Source organism: Colobus angolensis, unplaced genomic scaffold (assembly GCF_000951035.1).
Source record: "Colobus angolensis palliatus isolate OR3802 unplaced genomic scaffold, Cang.pa_1.0 Scaffold202, whole genome shotgun sequence".
NCBI lineage: Eukaryota > Metazoa > Chordata > Mammalia > Primates > Cercopithecidae > Colobus > Colobus angolensis.
Window position 1 is genome coordinate 2,914,445 of NW_012115178.1, and position 21,352 is coordinate 2,935,796.

A 21,352-nucleotide genomic window follows, 5' to 3' on the forward strand; every position below is an offset into this window, starting at 1 on the left:
GAGACACACACAGGCTCAAAATAAAGGGATGGGGGAAGATCTACCAAGCAAATGGAAAGCAGAAAAAAAAAAAAAAAGCAGGGGTTGCAATCCTAGCCTCTGATAAAACAGACTTTAAACCAACAAAGATCAAAAGAGACAAGGCCATTACATAATGGTAAAGGGATCAATTCATCAAGAAGAGCTAACTATCCTGAATATATATGACCCAATACAGGAGCACCCAGATTCATAAAGCAACTCCTTAGAGACTTACAAAGAGACTTAGACTCCCATACAATAATAATGGGAGACTTTAACACCCCACTGTCAACATTAGACAGATCAACGAGACAGAAAGTTAACAAGAATATCCAGGAATTGAACTCAGCTCTGCACCAAGCGGACCTAATAGACATCTACAGAACTCTCCACCCCAGAGCAACAGAATATACATTCTTCAGTAGTTCAATAAACTGTTGAGAGGTTTTAGCATGAAGGGCTGTTGAATTTTGTCGAAGGTCTTTTCTGTGTCTATTGAGGAAATGCACTCACTGGTTATCAGAGAAATGCAAATCAAAACCACAATGAGATACCATCTCACACCAGTTAGAATGGTGATCATTAAAAAGTCAGGAAACAACAAATGCTGGAGAGGATATGGAGAAATAGGAAGGCTTTTACACTGTTGGTGGGAGTGGAAACTAGTTCAACCATTGTGGAAGACAGTGTGGCGATCCCTCAAGGACCTAGAACTAGAAATACCATTTGACCCAGTGATCCCATTACTGGGTATGTACCCAAAGGTTTATAAATCATGCTATGATAAAGACACATGCACACGTATGTTTATTGCAACACTATTCACAATAGCAAAGACTTGGAACCAACCCAGATGTCCATCAATGATAGACTGAATTAAAAAAATGTGACACATATACAGCATGGAATACTATGCAGCCATAAAAAAGGATAAGTTCATGTCCTTTGTAGTGAGATGAAGCTGGAAACCATCATTCTGAGCAAACTATCACAAGGACAGAAAACCAAACACTGCATGTTCTCAATCATAGCTGGGAATTGAACAATGAGAACACTTGGACACAGGGCGGGGAACATCACACCCCGGGGCCTGTCAGGGGATGGGAGGCTCGGCGGGGGATAGCTTTAGGAGAAATACCTAATGTAAATGATGAGTTAATGGGTGCAGCAAACCAACGGCCCGTGTATACATATGTAACAAACTTGCACACTGTGCACATGTACCCTAGAACTTAAAGTATAATTAAGAAAAGATAGCTATGCTTTTTGTGATTTTTCTCTTTGATGGACTCCACATACAAGTGAAAGAAGGCTGCCTCATTGCTTCTGTAACTTACTAGATAGAAAATAGACATGTTAGGCCAGACACGGTGGCTCACGCCTGTAATCCCAGCACTTTGGGAGGCCGAGGTGGGCGGATCCCAAGGTCAAGAGATCAAGACCATCCTGGCCAGTGTGGTGAAACCCTGTCTCTACTAAAAATACAAAAAGTAGCTGGGCATGGTGACGTGTGCCTGTAGTCCCAACTACTCAAGAGGCTGAGGCAGGAGACTCACTTGAACCAGGAGGCGGAGGTTGCAGTGAGCCGAGATCACACCACTGCTCTCTAGTCTGGCGACAGAGTGAGACTCCATCTCAAAAACAAAAAAAAAAAAAAGAAAATAGACGTGTTACTCCACTATGACAATTAGACATCTGTAATTTTTCAAATCCTGTTTTTTATGTCAAAAAGAAAAATGGCAAGGAAATAAACTGTTACAAAACATTTATTTGAGAAAGTTACAAGGTTTATGTTAAGGATCTAGAGTCAGTATTGATAACCTTGTTTTATCTAAAGGAGATTGAATTGCATTCAGTATATTTAATTTGCTAAGACCTAGAATAGTCATTAATTTAAAATATATACAGATACTTTAGAACTAAGATAATTATATTTCAGTCATGCTGGATAATTTCTCCATACTGTATCTTCCTTCTTAATCATTTACTTGTTGATAGCCATGTTTTATTTCTCACTATTCTTTAGTTGGCATTGAACCATAAAATGCTGCTATTTGTGAGGGAACCCATAGATGTAATGCAAGAAGTTGGGGGAAAGATAAAAAAGATACTTACTTTTATTTTACTTTTATATACAAAAAACTAATGGTTTTTTGTGGGTTTTGTTTGGTTGGGTTTTGGGTTTTGGGTTTTTTTTTGTTTTTTACAGAAAGGGTACAAAAGCCTCACATGAATAAAATTAGTCCTAGGCAAGAAAGTTTAGCAACTACTGGCCTGACTTAAAGTTTATGTGAAAGAGGTGCATCGCTTATTATTATAGCATCTATTGTAATTTTTTAAAGTGCAATTCATCAGTCAAGTGACGCATCAGAATGTTGACTCTCTAAGAGTTTAAAAATATTTACGATAATGTTTATTACTGGAAATGACCAAGCATCAGGAGGCCTGGTTACATAAGTTGATTTAGCCAAACATTGGACTACTGTGTAGTTATGATAAAAGTGAAGTAGACGTATGTATACAGATACAGAAAGAGCTGTAAAATGCATTATTAGATGAAAAAAGATAGGTGTACACTGTAATCCCATTTTAAAAAATAAGAGGATATACATGTGCTATTATATGCATCAATATTTTTCTAGAAGGATACACAAGCACATTAACATGTTTTTCTGTTTCTTGTTTGAAATTTTAATCATATACATCTAATACTTTCATTAAAATACACAAAATTACTTTTGTATGTAACGAAAGATTGGGAGGAGGTCTTTTAAATTTCAGATCTATGTTTTGTCTTTGGAAACATTAGAAAGGGCAACAAGATTCTATTTTGCTGAGACTTAGAAAAGTTATTTAACATAAGATTACTTTTTCCTAGGATTTCCATTTAAACAGGGTTAATTTGGAAGAATCTTCAGGAGTGGAAAACTCTCCAGCTGGTGCTAGACCAAAGAGAAAAAACAAGAAGTCTTATGATTTAACTCCGGTTGATAAATTTTGGCAAAAACATAAAGGAAGGTAAGCAAAATATCAATAAGTAAAAGATCCATTTTTTTAAAAGAGAAATTAAGGTGTCAACCACCTTAATGAATTTGAGAAAAAATTCAAAAGGGTCCTGTAAGTTCATTCACCCAATGAGTGGGAGCTATAATTAGATAGTCCGTAGACAGTTGTCTTTATTTCTCCATTTCTCACTGATTCCTAGGTTGTTTTTTGTTAATTATTGTTTTATAGGGACCGCTTCTCCTTTCAATGAGATCATCCCATATGATTTTGAAGATATTACAGATAGTCTTTTTCAGTTTTGTTGCTGTCTCCACTGACTCTATAAGACCATTTCTGCCTTTCACTGAAATTGATTTTTGTGATTTTGAGGATGATTTTTTCCTTTTTGTTCCATGTTGCCCTCTTGTAAAACTTGTTTTAGATACTTGTGGAGAGAGTATCTAAGCCTGAAGCCTAGAAATGTATTCAAAGTACATTAGAAATAATGAGTGATAAAACTGCATTAATTTGCTGTGTGATTTACTGTGGGCAGATACACATATCCCATGTGATGCTATGCCCTCTTACAGTTCAGGGTACTTCATAGGCTCAGTTACTGCTGTAAAAGTTATCTAGTGATCATTATGGCTAGAGCAATCATTGTAAACAAACAAAAATATTATTCCTCAGAGAAAAAGAATACTGTTCATCAACAATTATGAAAATACAATTTTTAAAAAATATTTCAAAATGTGTGTGTGTCCTTGATACAGCTGTTCTTTTTGGCCTTATATTTATTGTTTAAAGAGAAGTAGAATATAGACTTAGTTCAACATGCTGGGTTTTCGATGTGTTTTATCTTTTTTTACTTACAACTTTTTTTAAAGCTGGAAAATCAAATCGCCATAACAAAGATTTGACTTTCTCTGTGGAGAAAAGTCACTATCTTTCTCTTTCTCACTATGGCAGTTTTAGGTACTATTTTAATTAATTTTAATTAATTTTATTTTAAATAATACTCTTCCCTTTGGGATTCCATAATCTACATTTCCCTCCAGAATGGTGAAGTACAAGAAATTACTTTTATTAGAGAGGCATTATTTATAGAGAATACAGAATATTTTAAAGTTGGCATTCCCTAATAGAGAAAAGCTTAAGAAAAAAATCTCTTTATTCAAATATGGAAATTTTGAATTTTCTTTTGGAACATATGTTTTAAGAACAATCTGTGAGGTCAGTTGAATAGTAAGAATTTTAACCTCATATTCATTAAGTAGGAGTAGTTATTTTGCTCTGCATCTTACTACAGTAGTAACATGGACACAAAGACACTTGGAGATAGCATAAACAAGTGACTTAAACCTCTCTGAGCTTCACTTTCCTCATCAGTAAAATAGGGAGATGATAATTCTACCTATTGCCCTATTTCAGAAGGTTTTTAAGAAGATTGAGATAATGAATTTAAAGGAGTAATTTGCCCAAGTCATCCAGCTTTCGTTGGTAAAGCCAGGGATAAAACCCAGGTCTTGCAGACCATAAAGCACCCGGTCTTAACCATGAATGGTTAAGTTATGATAGTTACCTCAACAGATTCATCAGGACTAAATGAGGTTGCAGTGAGCCAAGATTGCACTCCAGCCTGGGCTACAAGAGTGAAACTCCGTCTTAAAAAAAAAAAAAGAAAGAAAAGATAAATTCTTAGCATGGTGTTTGATGTACAGTAAAATCGCTCAATAAATGTGAGCAATTATTCTCTATTAACTCTGAGACCTAAAGATATCAGAGATTTTGAGTTAAACTCAAAATTAAAATTCCAGTTAAACTCGCACATTTTACAGATAAAGCCAGGGCCCTGGGAGGGTGAGAGCTTGCCTATAAAGGAAGCGTCCATTATAATTGGATGGAACAAGGGTTTCTGACTCCCCAGTGCAATGCTGAGGCCTCAGTGCTATTTTGCCAACATAGACTCAGCTGGAACTGGAGTAAATACCTGTGGTTGTGAGGTGAAATTGAACTATGTTCCTCAGAATCCTTTCTGAACTCCTGTTTCTGCTAGTCTCCGTTGGATAAAATGTGCTCATTATTAGTGAGGTATTTTCAGATGTCAGAGCTGAGGAAGAGGGGAAAGGTTCTTGTTCCATTGTTAATGAGACATGACCTCTTCTTTCTTAAAGGAGAAAAAGCTTCTGGCCTCCCCCTAGGCTGTAGATGAAAAATATTCATTTTAAGAAACATTTCATGATCAACATGTATTCACCTACAGTTTGTCAGGATTAGTACAGTGTTTTCTACATGAGCTGCTCATGATTGCAGATCACTTCTGCCTAAAGTCTGTGTAAGTTACTGCTAAACCACAGTGTCCTAGAAGAAGACATCAGGTATAGGCCACCAAAACTGTGGCCCAAATGCTATTTTCACCAGTAGTGTTCTGGGATATTATGAGTTCTGAGTTACAAGAATTTTTTCACAGCTACTTGCAGGTGATATTTTTAAATGGTGTCTTTGTAGTTGTATGGACCCTTTGACATTATGTATTAATTTGGGTAGGAATATTTAATGGATATTTGATATACCATGACTTGTCTTCCATTGATTTTCAGTCATGTAAATATTTTACCTTTTCTTCTAAAAACATAGGTGAAGAGAATGTATGATATTGTTAATGAAAAATAGAAATGAAATTTAAATTTTAGATGTAAAGTATTATATGCATTTTAAAGAAAGTATTTATTATATAGATATCAGAAAGATATGTAGTTGTATTTATGCTGAATGTTTTCTGCCTTTGTTATATATAACATATTCAAATCCAAATAAGTATATTTAAAATAGTAAATCTTCATTGTGTGTATTTTAGAATTCACACAAAAATCCGTCTTTTAATGTCATACTCATAGTTCTTGTGCAATACTGTTTTAGTCCATTCCCAGAAGTTGCAGAATCAGTTCAGCAAGAACTAGAATCTTACAGAGCACAGGAAGATGAGGTCAAACGACTTAAAAGCATTATGGTAAGATTCTGTTTGCTTTCTAAGAATTATAGGAAAGAGGAGGGTTATCTGTTAGATAAAGAGATTTGGGTTTTTTACCTTATAAAAATTCAAGGCCATTTAATGCTTTTATAACAAAAATATTTTCAACTTGCATAAGTGATCAAAAAGAAATCTAAATATTGAGAAGAGAGGAAAATTAAATATTAATATAAATATGATTTGAAAAAATATATAATGTAGCTTCATTTTAGAGATATATGTTCCAGTGCTGCTAATTCTACCATACTTCAATGTAACTTCAGATTTCAGCTCTATTATTTATTGCTATGTGACCTGTGGCACGTCTCTGGGCCTGTCTCCTTATCCAAAAAATACCAGCTGATCACTTAGTCATCTAACCATTAGACTGGCCATTACTAGAACTTTTATGTAATTGTCATAAATATATATGCTTGCACCTCAGAGGAGGAGAATTGCTATTCTAGGTGACTTTAAAATCTTACTGTATATCAATAATCTTAGGAATGTGTTGATTTTTATGGTTGGGCCTGGGATTTTTGAGTAGCTATTGGGACCTTTTTTCTTTACAAGGGACTAGAAGGTGAAGATGAAGGAGCCATAAGTATGCTTTCTGACAATACCGCTAAGCTAACATCAGCTGTTAGGTAAGTGAGCAATATATCCTCTTTGAAGTCTTTCTGTTGATAGGATTTATTTATTTATTTTTATTTAACTAAAATATTGTTAATATTTTTACCTAGTAGGAAACTGTAGGCAATAGCAAATATAACTTTGAATTTAAAGAACTAAGTTATATTTAACTAAATGTTTAAGCTGATTTTAGTTCCCACTTAGATATAGGAGATCATTCATTCATTTCACCAGTTAGAACTGTGTAATAGGGGTAATTTTGTAAGGAAAATACTATTAATGATAAAGTAGGGCAAGTGATTATTAATTTTATTATTGATACTCTTTTCTTCACTAAAAGTTAAGCGGTATTTTTCTATACTTTGAATGCCATTAAGGAGGGAGGAGGCTGGGCGCGGTGGCTCATGCCTGTAATCCCAGTACTTTGGGAGGCCAAAGCAGGCAGATCACAAGGTCAAGAGATTATGACCATCCTGGCCAACATGGTGAAACTCCATCTCTACTAAAAAAAAATTTGAAAATTAGCCGGGAATGGTGGCGCATGCTTGTAGTCCCAGCTACTCAGGAGGCTAAGGCAGGAGAATCACTTGAACCCAGGAGGCGGAGGTTGCAGTGAGTCGAGATCGTGCCATTGCACTCCAGCCCATGCGACAGATAGAGACTCTGTCTCAAAAAAAAGGAGGGAGGAAATGTGTTTCAGAAATACAGATAAAACATATTTCCATTAATTTGATTTTGTTTAAACCTCCAAAATTTGGAATCAGAAAGTAAAATGGTAGAAATAATATTTGGGAGCCAGATTTTTTAAAATAAGCATTTCACCTGTATTAATAAATACTGTAGGTATTCAAGCGTAGAGATTAAATTAGTTGATAGTTTAACTTGTCATCTTGTCACTGTTTCAATGCTCTGAGTTTCCACAGAGTAAACACCAGACATGGGATAAAGTCTGCATCATTTTAGAAAATTTATTGGTTAATATTTAATTTTTTGATACTTGCAGTTCTTTGCCAGAACTCCTTGAGAAAAAAAGACTTATTGATCTCCATACAAATGTTGCCACTGCTGTTTTAGAACATATAAAGGTAAATTTAACTTTTTCTCCCCACAGTATGACTTGGGTTTACATAGGGTTTTATGCTTTGTAAGATGCTTTTATATTCATTATCTTATTAAGCCCCCACTGTAACATGAAGTATAATTATGGAAGACAGCAGTATTATAGTTTTTTTTTTTTGTAAATAAAGAAACCTAGGAATTCAGAAGGATAAGTGATTTCCAAGGTCACATGTTTAGTAAATAGAAGTGGGAATCTATGATATTTTCATTATGTTGCACTGCCTCAATATCACTGCTATACATACTGCTGTATTAATAGTAGACTTGTGTCTCGGCATCAGTAATACAGATTTGGAAATCTCTTACCAGAGTTCTATCTAAAATATCCGTTAATAACATCACTTTTATTTATGTGACTTTGTTCTGAACCTTTTAAATTTAGATGACTCTGTTAGCATCAAAGCTTCTTACTGTGTATCATTGAACTGTGATTTTGAAACAAATATGTTGGGAGTTCTATATATTGTTTTAGTTCTTTTTCTCACTACTGTGTTCATGACTACCCCATTTCCAGCTTACTTAATCAGTCCTCCAGTATTCTGCTGTTACTTGTTCTCCACACTTGGAGCTGAATTTCCATGGCAAATTGACCATATGCTAAAACTTGGCTAATATTGACCCCTACATTCCATTTTATATGATGCATTTGAAACTGCTTAAAAAGCTGAATATAGTTGCTGGCTGTCAGACATGTTGATAACACCTGGAATTTATTGAGAAGGGACTTAAAGGCATTATTTAAATAATTTTAAAAGCCATAAAAGCATTAGAAAGGCATTAACATAGATAATGGGCATCCTGCAGCATGCAGTTTAAACCTGCATAATTTCTATTACGCCAACAACCTAATTTTTTTCTTTGTTTCACATCGTGGTACTTGATATTTTTCCGGTTCATACAGGAATAGTAGCATAACTGCAGTCTGTAGGTGATTCTGCTGATGTTTTCACTTCTCTATGTAGCGTCTCTGTGAAATGGCAAAAGGGTGTTCAGATCTGTTTACCTGAGGTCATTGTCTCTTGTGGAGGTGATACAGATACAAATATATGGATATATCATCAGGTGAAATACAACAGAGAGCTATATTGAGAATTTCCTTCAGATCGGAGACTAGAGCTTACAGTTTGAGAAAATTTTAGTTAATTTACTTATCCAATCATGTTTATTGAGTGGCTCTGTATATTGTACTAGGCCCTGAAGATACAGTAGTAAACAAGACAGACAAGTTCTCTTTTCTCTTGGAGCTTACATTGTAGTGACAGTAAATGGAGTAAGCAAATTAGAAAACAAGATAACTTCAGGCATTTCAGTGATATGAGAACAACAAAACCTGGGTAGGGTGATGTGAGACAATGGGATGTGAGAATGGCTGAGAGGCCTACTCTGGAGTAAGTGGTGAGCGAAATCACCTTTGATGAGGTGATGTTTGAGTTGAGACAGGAATCACAGGAAGGAGCCAATTAGTGAAGATCTCAGGGCCAACCATGCCAGGCAGAGGGAATAAGAAGTGCAAAGGCCCTATACAACAAACAAATTCGGTGTGTTTGAGAACGTAGTAGAAGACAAATGTGCTTTATTGAGGAGGGAAAGAGTGGTGGGTAGGATATGGGATCAAAAAAAAGTAGAAACGTAAGTATGATAACTCATTAGAGGTTAATGACATGATCTGATTTATGTTTTAAAATGAAGAAGACTGTGGAGGATAAGGGACAATGAGTTCTGGAAATAAAAGTGGAACTGTAAGAAAACTATTATAGATGTCTAGGTGAAAAATGATTTATAAGACATAATTTACTTGTGAAATTGTTTATGGTGCTTATTTATAATTTTACACTAATGATTTTAGGTGAGTTTTTCAGATCAGTTTTTGCTACCAGAGGCCATCTGTCTGAGATAGTTTAATATGCTACCGTGCCTGACCTAAACAATTCTACTTGAAGACTTCTTAGTCTTATAAAAGAAAGTGTTTCCTTTAGGGTTGCTAGTTCTCTGGCAGAGCATCTTACTCCAAGAAACTAATTTGTCATTCAAGATATTGAGTGGTTTTATGTAAAAGATAGATTTTATTTATTTATTTATTTATTTATTTATTTTCGACAGGATCTCTCCCTGTCACCCAGGCTGGAATACAGTGGCACGATCATAGCTCACTGCAGCCTTAACCTTCTGGGCGCAAGGATCCTCCTGCCTTGCCTCCCTGGTAACTAAGACTATTGGTGCATTCCACCACACCCAGCCAGAAAAATAGATATTATTGAATCATTATCTTGCTAAAGATCCTTTTCTTCACAAGATCTGATTTAAACAAAGTGTGCTATTGAGGGCATTCGCTTTACAGAGGGAAAATAGTGTCATCTGTAGAACACACTACTCCTAGTTGGGTCATTCTAAGAAGTCCAATTAAAAATCAGAAGTTTGCCGGGCACGGTGGCTCACGCCTGTGATCCCAGCACTTTGGGAGGCCGAGGCGGGCGGATCACAAGGTCAGGAGATCGAGACCATCCTGGCTAACCCCCATGGTGACATGGTAACTCTGTCACCATGCTGGAGTGCAGTGGCGCACTCTCAGCTCACTGCAACCTCCACCTCCCGAGATCAAGCGATTCTTCTGCCTCAGCTCCTGAGTAGCTGGGACTACAGACATGCGCCACCACGCCCAGCTAATTTTTGTATTTTTAGTTGAGACAGGGTTTCACCATGTTGGGCAGGATGGTCTCCATCTCTTGACCCCGTGATCCGCCCGCCTCGGCCCCCCAAAGTACTAGGATTATGGGTGTGAGCCACCGCGCCTGGCTGTAAATATTTTTTATTAGCTAGAAGATTGTGTCATGAAGAAGTCTCAGCATTTGTCTTCATATTTGACTGTATTAGTTTTACATATTTCTTCTTTTGTTTAGAGTATAGCTGCTGCTTCTTACATTTCCTTCAATCGTTTTCTAAAGAAGAAATTAATCTTTTTAGAAGTCCTGGCAGTTACCCCGCAATTGATGTTTGGGTGGAAAATTAGAGCACACCAGTTTGTCATAACTTTAAGAAATATTTTCACTTTATTGATATTCTGAGGATTTTAGTGATTTGGGTAATTTGGGTCTAATAAAGAGTAAATTGTTGAATACTCATTTGTTTTGAGTAATCTGTATTTTTAAACCCTTTCTTTAGTTGTTTTTTTCATCCCTAATAGAAATGCAACTTTCCACTTGCTGATCGTTAAAGAATGGCTTCTGGGATTACTTACATAATTTGTAGACAGCCTATTTTAATTATTCTTAGCTCTCCTATGTAGCTAACCTGAATAAAGTACTCTTTAGCTCCAGATACCTGAAGAAAAGTAACCTACTTGTAAGGCATAGTTGATGAGATGAGAGAGGAAATGGTATCATGTGTTCTTCCCCCCAGTGTTCCCACCTTACAGGAAAAGCACCCACATCTCAATGTTCCAACCAACCGGATATAGCTGGTAAAGAATAAGCTATCAGTAAACTTTGTGAGGCAAGGCTTAATTGTTACTGGAGCCTCATTTTTGTTTTACTGGTTCTTATAGACAGTCTTATAGGGACTGAATTAGATCTAAAGACATCATCTGATTAGGTGATGATGTCTGTACTCTAAAGAAGGCTTAACCCTTGTTGGCAATGCTAGCTTTTCACTAGTGTTCCTTCTGAGGACTGATTTTTTATTTTTATTTTTTGGTTCAACTGCCTTACATTTTTATGGGGAAGATAAGCTTTCAAAATAAAGTAGAAACTCTCTTAACTGATCTCCACTTAGTCAACACACCAAATTAACTGTTGCCCTCTGTAAACCATAGTAGCCAGTAGCCACATTATTAACGTGTTGACAACTCATAACAATTTCCTTATTATCCTGTGCCTTTTTTCTGCTCTCACGATTGGATTTTTGTTGTTGTTGTTGTTGTTGTTTTTGCTTACTAATGAGTTATTTGTGTCTTAATGCATTTGTGTCAATTGTATGAGTATGAAAAGAAGATTGTTTCTATAAAACTAAGTTGCATATCTTAGACTCAGTGGACATGATCGTTTAAATATTATTTGAATTAGGTGTAGGTAAAAAACCTTCACCATAAAAGATTGGAAAACCTCAGAAAATACTATATTGTACTGAAATTGCTTTGCAATGTCTCTGAAGTTTTTTATTCCACTCCAAAAGAAGCAAACCTGGAAATCATAGGTGATTTCCAATAGGTGTGCTTTATGCAAGAAAGAAAAAAAAATGTCAGTCAGTGAATCTCTATACTCAAAGAGGAAGTCTTGGACATAGATCAGTGATTGACAGACTGTATATTTTAGGTCTTAAAACATACAGCATAGATCCTGTTTTATTCTTCACATAAACTGACTTTTTTTTTTTTTTTAACATTAACTGACTTTGATTCACTGATCACGATTGCTCCTGATCACATTAGAGGTCTTTTACTATACTAGAAGTCAGAACATTTCTCTGGCTGGATTTTGTGCTGATTTGTTTAAAATAATCTCTTGTCCAGTATACATATCAAGTGAAAGTTCTCATTACCTTGGTGTCTTTTCTTCAAGACAGAGGAAAAATATATTCTGTATCAGAAAGTTCACAGTGGATGAGCTATCACTTGTCTTTTATCTCTTCTCATCTCAAAATAAGATTAATTACTATGAAAATCTGAAGTGTTTTGTTTTTTATTGCAAGTATGACAAGAGATATCTCTCCAGTGAGTGAAATATCCTTCAACTCCTTACTGTGAATTTCTGGAACTACTTCTACATCTCAAAAAAAAAAAAAAAAGAAGTATGAAATCAACTTTCTCTTGCTCTTGGCTCTCACTTCACTAATACCTACTTTTGTGAGGATGAAGCACTGTCATTTAGCAAGACCTAGTTTAATAGATTAGTGAAGATTAAATTCAGAGGAATAAAGACATCTCAAAACTCAATAATGAGAAAGCAAACAACCTGTATTAGCCAGAGTTCCCCAGAGAAACAGAACTAATCCTTGGCTGAAAATATGAACATAAGATGTGGGGTGTTTTTTTTTCTTTTAAAAGGAGAATAAACTTTTTTTTTTTCACTGTTATGTTAGCTATTTAACATAATAGGTATATTCCTGCATTCTACAGAGGAATTGAATCTCAAAAATACTGAATACTTGGCTTAAGACTATCTACTAAAGCCTGAATTTTAACTTGGGTTTTTAAGTCCCATGTTCTCTCTACCATGCTGTAGTTCCATAAAATATATCTACTAAAATTCAATGAGAATGGCTTGCTCTTTTGTAATCCCTTTGTAGTAACCATAGGATTAAGAATAATTTAAACTGAAAAAATAACAACCAAGCAAGGTGTGATGGCATGCACCTGTAATCCCGGCCACTCAGGCTGAGGTGGGAGGATCACTTGAGCCCAGGAGTTCAAGTCCAGTTGACCAATATAGCAAGGCCCCCATCTCATAAAAGATAAAAATAACAAAAAATAGAGAGTAGTAGGGAACCTCTATAGTCTGTGATTTTTCTCTGTTGATTTCCTGTTTTTAATTTCACTGGTTCTGCTCTAATTTTTATTACTCATTTTCTTCTGCCTATTTTGGATTTAACTTGCTGTTCTTTTTCTAAGTATATATTTTAAGAGTTCAACATTCAGCTGGGCGCAGTGGCTTATGCCTGTAATCCCAGCACTTTGGGAGGCCAAGGCAGGCCGATCACTTCAGGCCAGGAGTTCGAGACCGGCCTGGCCGACATGGCAAAACCGCATCTCTACTAAAAATACAAAACTTAGCCGAACATGGTGACACATGCCTGTAGTCACTCAGGAGGCTGAGGCATGAGAATTGCTTGAACCCAGGAGGCACAGGTTGCAGTGAGCTGAGATAGTGCCACTGCACTCCAGCCTGAATGACAGAGTGACACTCTGTCTCAAAAAAAAAAAAAAAGCGCTCAACATACTGGTTGAATAAATTAAAATGAAATGATTTCTGAGAGCCATAGAAAACAAGACAACACTTTACAAATGTCACAGAAATATCATAAAGCAGTTTTCACTATTTCATGATAATAAGGTCACTTCTGTTTATATTTTTATACTTGCCGTCTATAAAGATCACTTTGTGTACATTTTAAATTTTTTATTATATAGATCATTTTAGTCTGAATTTAAATATTTTTAGCACAAGTCAATACATAGGATAAACTTACAGATTAAATATTGTGTTCATATTCTAAAATAGATTTAAGGCAGGTCCCTCAAATAGCACATAGAATGAAAACAATCCAATAAAAGCTCAAAAATAATTCAGTAAAAGCTCAATAGTTATAATGTTAATTCTCAAATTTTGCTTTGAATTTTCTCGCAGCCAAGATAAAAAAGGGAGAGATGATTAAGATTAAAAAAAAAAAAAAACCTTCTGTGAGAAAGATTTTCTGTTTTTTATTCTAAGCAAACCATTTCTTAGCATCACATTACAAAAGACGTTGCTCATATTGGGCATTATCTAGAATAAATTAAGTGATGTGATGATGTAGTACTCAATATCAGTTACCCTTATAGATTTCATGTGACTGTTTCATACAGCAACTTTCATGAAAGCCAGGGATATAATATTAAATATAATTCCATGAGAGCAGTTCTATGAGTTACTGAGGTAGCAAAGTCTTAAGTTTGTTGCCCTCTAATGGTTCCTCTGTATACATCCTGTTGTTAAACTAAGAATAGAATTTTTAGTATCTGGAGTGGAAAGATTGCATATTCTTTGAATAATCTGTAGTATCATTTTTTCATTTTGACTTTTGATAGGAGTGAGATAACAAGTTGAGGTTATACATTCTGATTTGGGCCTGGAATGCTAGAAATTCGATGCTCTTGGTTGAGAGAAAAAATGCATATATTTGGAAATGAAATAACCAACTAGTAAGATTGATAATCTTTTGTGGAAATTGAAGATATAACCAGGTTTCTCACCTTGATAGTATACTGTCCTATCTGTGCACAGAATAGAGGTAGAAGTAAAAAGAGGAATTTTATTCAAGATTCCTAAGTCACTGTGGCACATGAGCTAAGTTCATTGTAGCTTGGGAACCCAACAAGTAAATATTTTCAGCCACTTGTATCATAGAACACCTTTAAATAAATTTTATGGACCATCTTGGTTTTTTGTAACGTAATTTTTCACATTGACAAACCCATGCATATAGTGGCAAGCCCACCAGTATGAATTGCAGCAAAATGCACACCTGAATAACTGAAAATAAATTAAAAACGGCTATTTTGTTATATTATATAAAGCAACAGAGATTATAATACAGCATTACTGATACTACCTACCTGGATATCCAAATACAGACCTGAAAGATGGCAGAAATTAAACGTGAAGAAGTAAGAAAAAAATAGGAATGGCTAGAATATAAACAGTCTTCAACTTAGGTGTAGGTTATATCCTGAAAGTCTGGTTCTAGGTGCGTTGTAGCTTGGGATATACTTTTTTTAATGACTAAAATGTATTTATTTAATATACATCTCAAGGGCTCAATTGAGGCTCAATTTAAAAGACAAAAACAAAAATAATACCACAGCTCATGATACAGAGTCTATACAGAAATCACAAAAAAAGACTATCTAAGGAAAAGTTAAAAAGACAACACAAGGACAGGCTGAGCAGCCTGGGTCAGGGCTCCTGACTGGTGACCTGCTTTGAGTAGGTTTCTTGCAGATACTTCTTAAAAGCTGTGGGGTTTTTCCAGAGTTTGGCAGCATGTGTGTTTAAGGGGCTATCAATGTTGGGTTCTCCTAGTAGGCTGGAGATGGAGAGTGTTCTGGATGGAGAGCAGAATGGTCCTGATGTCATACAGGGCAGACCACTTGTCTTTCAGGATGTCCAGGCATATGCATATGTTACCCTGGGTGTCCACACTGGGGTAGTAGCAGGGTGTGAGGAACTTCACCATGGAAGCATTGTAAGGGTAGCCACTGGGGAACTCTAGCGAGTGCTTATACCTCAGGTCTTCATATTCTGTGCCAGCTGCTCCATGGATGGCTACCCATGTGAAAAGGTGGTCTGATTCAGGGAAGGCAGAAATGCCTTTGTTGCCACACATCATGAGTCATGAGTTCCTGCTGTTTTGCCCATGGGACCCTGCGCGGCACCCCAGCTTGGCTCGGCTCCTTTATAGGAGGCTGTGATGCTAGTGGCGGCTGGGTCGCGATTTGGGGAGGCCATCCAGGCGATGCTGGCAGAGAGACAGGAATTCGGAGAGCTCACGACTGCAACTGTGGGAGTACACTTTCCTATAGATATTACGTGGTAAGTAGGTTTCTGTCTCACAAACCCTGTCTAATTCATAATCTGGAATATTCCTAATGTAGCATTGCAATAGAGAAAGGTTTATCATTCCCTCTACCTCCTGAGAAGTAGGGAGAAAGGAGGTATAACTCTTTATTCCCTTCTGTCTTTCTTTTCACTGCTGAATGGTAATTGGGGATAGAATTGGGGTCTGAAGAAGAGGGAAGGCCAAGAAGGATCACTCTAGACTTGGTCATCAACCCAGTCATTAGACTGAGGTAAGAAATGGGAATTATCCACGTATGTTTATTGCGGCACTTTTCACAATAGCAAAGACTTAGAATCAGCCCAGATGTCCATCAGTGACAGACTGGATTAAGAAAATGTGGCACATATACACCATGGAATACTATGCAGCCATAAAAAAGGATGAGTTTGTGTCCTTTGTAGGGACATGGATGCAGCTGGAAACCGTCATTCTCAGCAAACTGTCGCAAGAACAGAAAACCAAACACCGCATGTTCTCACTCATAGGTGGGAACTAAACAATGAGATCACTTGGACACGGGAAGGGGAGCATCACACACCGGGTCCTATTGTGGGGAGGTGGGGGGGAGCGATAGCATTGGGAGTTATACCTGATGTAAATGACGAGTTGATGGGTGCTGATGAGTTGATGGGTGCAGCATACCAACACGGCACAAGTATACATATGTAACAAACCTGCACGTTGTGCACATGTACCCTAGAACTTAAAGTATAATTAAACAAAAAAGAAAAATTATGTCATCTGCAAAGACAAAAAAGAAATGGGAATTATTGCTAGCAGTGAATAGAGTTCCAGAACAGTAGTGTCTATAGCTAGACTGGGGAGAGAAATAGTAAACAGAAGGAAAAATCCCTGCAATTAATTATATGAAGGAAAAGGGAATTTGTTTTGTGTCCTTTCTTGGTCATCTGGCAAATGTCCCAGGTTATGGATTTTCAAAAAGCAAACCATGTGTACTACCTGTACTTCTCAGATAAGTGTTTTTTAGAGACAAGTCTCAGTATGTTACCCAGGCTTCTGTTGAATTCCTGCACTCAAGTGATCCTCCTGCCTCAGCTTCCTGAATAGCTGGTATTACAGGTGCATGCCACGGTGTCCAGCTTTAGCGTCAGATAAGTTTTAAGATTATTCCTTTTTGGTGAGAGAAGGGACAAACTAGTTTTAGAAAGTGCTCCCTTCCTTTGTTCTTTCCAAACCCTGTGGGCCGTGGCCAGCCAAATGTCTAACACAATCTGTATATGTGCGTATGTGTGCACAGCATGTTAATGTTCATTTGATGTAATATAAATTGAGGCAATGTACTGAAAAATGAATGTAAAATCAGTCTGATTGTTTACCTAATGACCAAAATTTGGAGAAAAGCACTAGAATTTTTTTTTAATGAGATTCCTCCCATAGAATGTCCTTGTAAAAGGATTTTTGAGAAATGCATGGCTCTCAGAGTTTATATTCATTATATATAATCTGTATTCCATGCTTTTGATTGTCTAGAATGTTCCCCTTTTATTCACTTATTCTTAATATTTATTGAAGCTACCAAAGAATCTCAGTTTACCTTGACCTTGTTATTTTGTTTTATATTTTTAATTTGTTCATTTTTTATGTCACTCTTATTACCCAAACTGTATTCTTTTGAGCCCATGTTGTATAAGAAGAATTAATCTGTGGAATTACAGAATTTGTTTCTCTTAGTGTTTTTCCTCATTTCAGGAATTTGAGAAAAGGCCCATAGAAGGAAGCAATAAGTTGTTCTTGAGGGTAGTGTAATTTTCCCTATTATCTATGGTATACATTAGAGTATGACCTGGATTTGAATCTCATCAACTCTACTACTACTACTCCGGTAATCTCGAACAAATACATGTTTCTGTGTGTCTGTTTCTTCATCTTTAAAGTGAGATTAATAATTCCTAGCTCATAGTTTTATTTGGAGAATTAAATGAGATAATGTAAGTTAGTAATGTTTGAACCCTGTTCTCTGGTACCCTAGAGCTGTATGGAGACATTTAATGGATCACTTATATCTATTTTGTGTTTAGGGTTCTGCAGAAGATTTGGTGTGAGAAAGAGGGTCCTGAGGCTCTCTCTTTAAAAACACTTGAAAGCCATAGTTGTAAGTAAAGTGCCTTACACATGGTAGGTGCTGAAGAGATACTAGTTCTCTTATGCAGGTTAGAAAATCTGTATAGCACATCACTCCTTTTCCTCTTAGATGGTGCTCCCTCATAATCAGTATGTTAAAGGGCTGTTACTTTTAACAGCTTTATTGAGATGTAACTTACATACTTTGCAATTCATCAATTTAAAACATATCATTCAATAGGTTTTAGAATATTTACAGAGTTGTTGCAACCACAATCTAATTTTAAAGCATTTTTGTCACCTCTAAAAGAAACCCCCTACCTAGTGCCAATCACATTAAGTTGTTTTTGGACCCTATTTCCATTGTTCATTAGAAGTTGATGTTATAAGTAAGTTACTACATCTCAAAAGGAGCAAAATGAACCAAATGCCTGTACTTAACATAAGTCGGTGATGTTTTTTTTTTACTGATTCATATAGTTACAGAAATTAGATTCTGCTATGGCATTTAGCATATTTAGATTATTTATTTGTTTATTTATTTAGAGACAGGGTCTCACTATGTTTCCCAAGCTAGTCTCAAACTCCCAAGGCTCAAGCGATCCTTTCACCTCAGCCTCCCACGTACCTGGGACTACAGGCATGTGCCATCGCACCTTAGCATACTGAGTTTATATATTCAGTCACAAAAGACTAGATTATTTACGTTTTCCACTTCCAGAAGTTCATTCATCTACTTTCATGACTTTTAAAAATGATTGCTTGGTCTGTATACGTCCTGTTCTTGGTTTTGAAATTCAGCAAATGCAAGTGCTTGTTATAAGCCAGATGCTGTGTTAGACTCCTAGGGTTAAACAGTTAATTAGACATGCTCTAAGGAGTTTACAGTTTTAGACACATAAACAAAGGACAGTAATATACTGTGATCTTTGTTATTATGATGAGGTGTATAAAGTGCTATTGATACACAGATAAAGGAGTAATGAGTTATTTTGGCCAAGGAAGACAGTGGGAGAGGGTCAGAAAGGGGAGAGAGCAGGGATTAAAGGAAGAGTTGCAGAAAAGCTACAGAGAAGGTAGATCTCGAATGAATAGAATTCACTGAGTAGATGGTAGAAGAGGAATATACTCTGTAAAAGCTAAGAGAATAACTTGAGCCTAAGACTAGAGAATTAAAAGCGAACACAGTATTTAATGAAAAGTTAAAAATTTAATGAAATAACTATTTGATGTGACTAGAGGAAACTGAATTTAGTGAGTAGTGATAAAATAGAAAAGGTTAGCTGGATCAGAGGGCCTGAAAGTTGGTTTAACACCTTATTTTAGCACCTTTCCCCTTCCATTCCTGACTTCACTCTGCAGATAACAGCTTTTCGCAAGCTAATATTCACATTAATAGTTTCTAGTATCATCATTGTCGTTCCCCAAAGTTTTCTTTTTCTTCTTTCACTACTTTGTATCCCATATCCTTTCTCTCATGTAAATTATTAAATACTCATCTTGTCCTTTCTGTTCCCACAGCCACTACTGTGGTCTTTTTCCTAGAATCTCTTATATTTCTTTTGTTCGTTTTTAATATTATTGGTGGAACTTTCTCATTTCTAGGACTTTACTTTGTCTCTGTTTTAGTATTCAAAATAACTTTATAGAGTAGCTAAAATAGTTCCTATATCAGAGAGTCTGAAGAATATGAAGGTCTGGAAATTTCATAGATAAGAGCTCACTGATAGGAAATCCTCTACACGCTGATGTAGAATATATTGTTCAGTGAAAGGAAAGGGTGGAAAAGTACAGTATCATACTTCTTGTGTCAGGAAGGAGACGGATATTAGAATACAGACCCTTTGCTTATATTTGCACAAAGAAACTCTAAAAACCTAGAAGAAATAATATTTTTAAAAATACCTATAGAAGCAGGTAGAAATGGGGTGGAAGAGGACAGAGATGAAAAATAAGACTTCTCAGTATATGTCTTTTTATGTTGTATTCATTTTTGAACTGTCTGGATATTTAATCTATAAAACTTTGGCCTTGCATGCCACTCCAAGGGAGTGGGAGTGAGAGGACTCTGATTTCTTCTTGCTCCATATATGAAATTCACTCCTTAGTCTACTATTGAGATGTTTCTACCTTGTTGTGCCTTGGCATGATCTGTTTAACTGAAATGAACTATATCTGTGTCCCTAAGTCACTTTCAGACTTCAACTCAGAATGTATCACTTCCTCCTCAATTGGCTATTTATTTCATTCTGCCTTTTAGCATATTGTATTTATGTTGTATATTTGTATATTGGTTCTATGTTGGTATTCCTATAAATCCTAATTTATTTCATGAATGGTTTCTACTCCCACTTTGATTGTTTACACCTTTAATTTTAAAAATTGATTTTTAGAATTTCATGAATGGTTTCTACTCCCACTTGATTATTAACACCCTCAATAATATCTGAATTATCTGAAGCATAACTTAAGAGATATTTGATCATTTTTATTTGCTGTTGAGGATCTTAATATGTTAACTTTATTTGGATAACTTTAATCAACAAAATTTTCAATTAGGAAAGGTCTCACACAGCAAAATTTTACTACGTTTCCATTATTTTAAACTTAAAGATATTAAACAGGAAAACTAATAAGGAAAGTTTTAGTTTTTATAAAAAAAACAAAAAGGACAATAATTTAGTTAAGGTAACTTTCCATCCAGTTAATGTGAATGTATGTGGATTTGCACACTAAAGTAGTAAACATAACTTGACCACCTGACATGATTTTTGCATGGAGTACAATATGATTTGTATGCCAGTAACCAATACAATAAGTAAGAATTGTGTTTTTATCTTTGCTAATATGTGTATGGTATGCAGAATTACTGCTGAATTTATCCATCAAATATGGTAAGCAAAATAATCTATTTTTTTCCTATATTAAATATATATTCAAAAGTATTCAAAAGTAAGGCACTTTAAATTCTGTTAAGAAATGAAGGCCGGGCACAGTAGCTCACACCTATAATCCCAGCATTTAGGGAGGCCGAGACAGGCAAGATTGCTTGAGCTCAGGAATTCAAGACCAGCCTGCACAACATGGCAAAACCCCATCTCTATAAAAAATACAGAAAAATTAGCCAGGTGTGGTGGCACATACCTGTGGTCCCAGCTACTCAGAAGACTGAGGTGTGAGGATCACATGAGC

The 21,352-nt window shown here is 35.9% G+C and overlaps 1 protein-coding gene and 1 pseudogene across 5 annotated transcripts in view; one reads left to right on the forward strand and one right to left on the reverse strand.

Moving 5' to 3' along the window:
- Window positions 1–21,352, forward strand: part of SCFD1 (sec1 family domain containing 1) — a 103,989-nt gene that overhangs the window by 43,226 nt on the left and 39,411 nt on the right. For all 5 annotated transcript variants that reach the window (XM_011941845.1, XM_011941849.1, XM_011941850.1 and 2 more), the window contains 4 exons: window positions 2,900–3,039; window positions 5,926–6,016; window positions 6,590–6,663; window positions 7,653–7,734. In XM_011941845.1, coding sequence (XP_011797235.1) covers window positions 2,900–3,039; window positions 5,926–6,016; window positions 6,590–6,663; window positions 7,653–7,734 — 387 coding nt within the window. The remainder of the gene's footprint in view (window positions 1–2,899; window positions 3,040–5,925; window positions 6,017–6,589; window positions 6,664–7,652; window positions 7,735–21,352) is intronic.
- LOC105511673 lies at window positions 15,415–15,966 on the reverse strand (annotated as a pseudogene).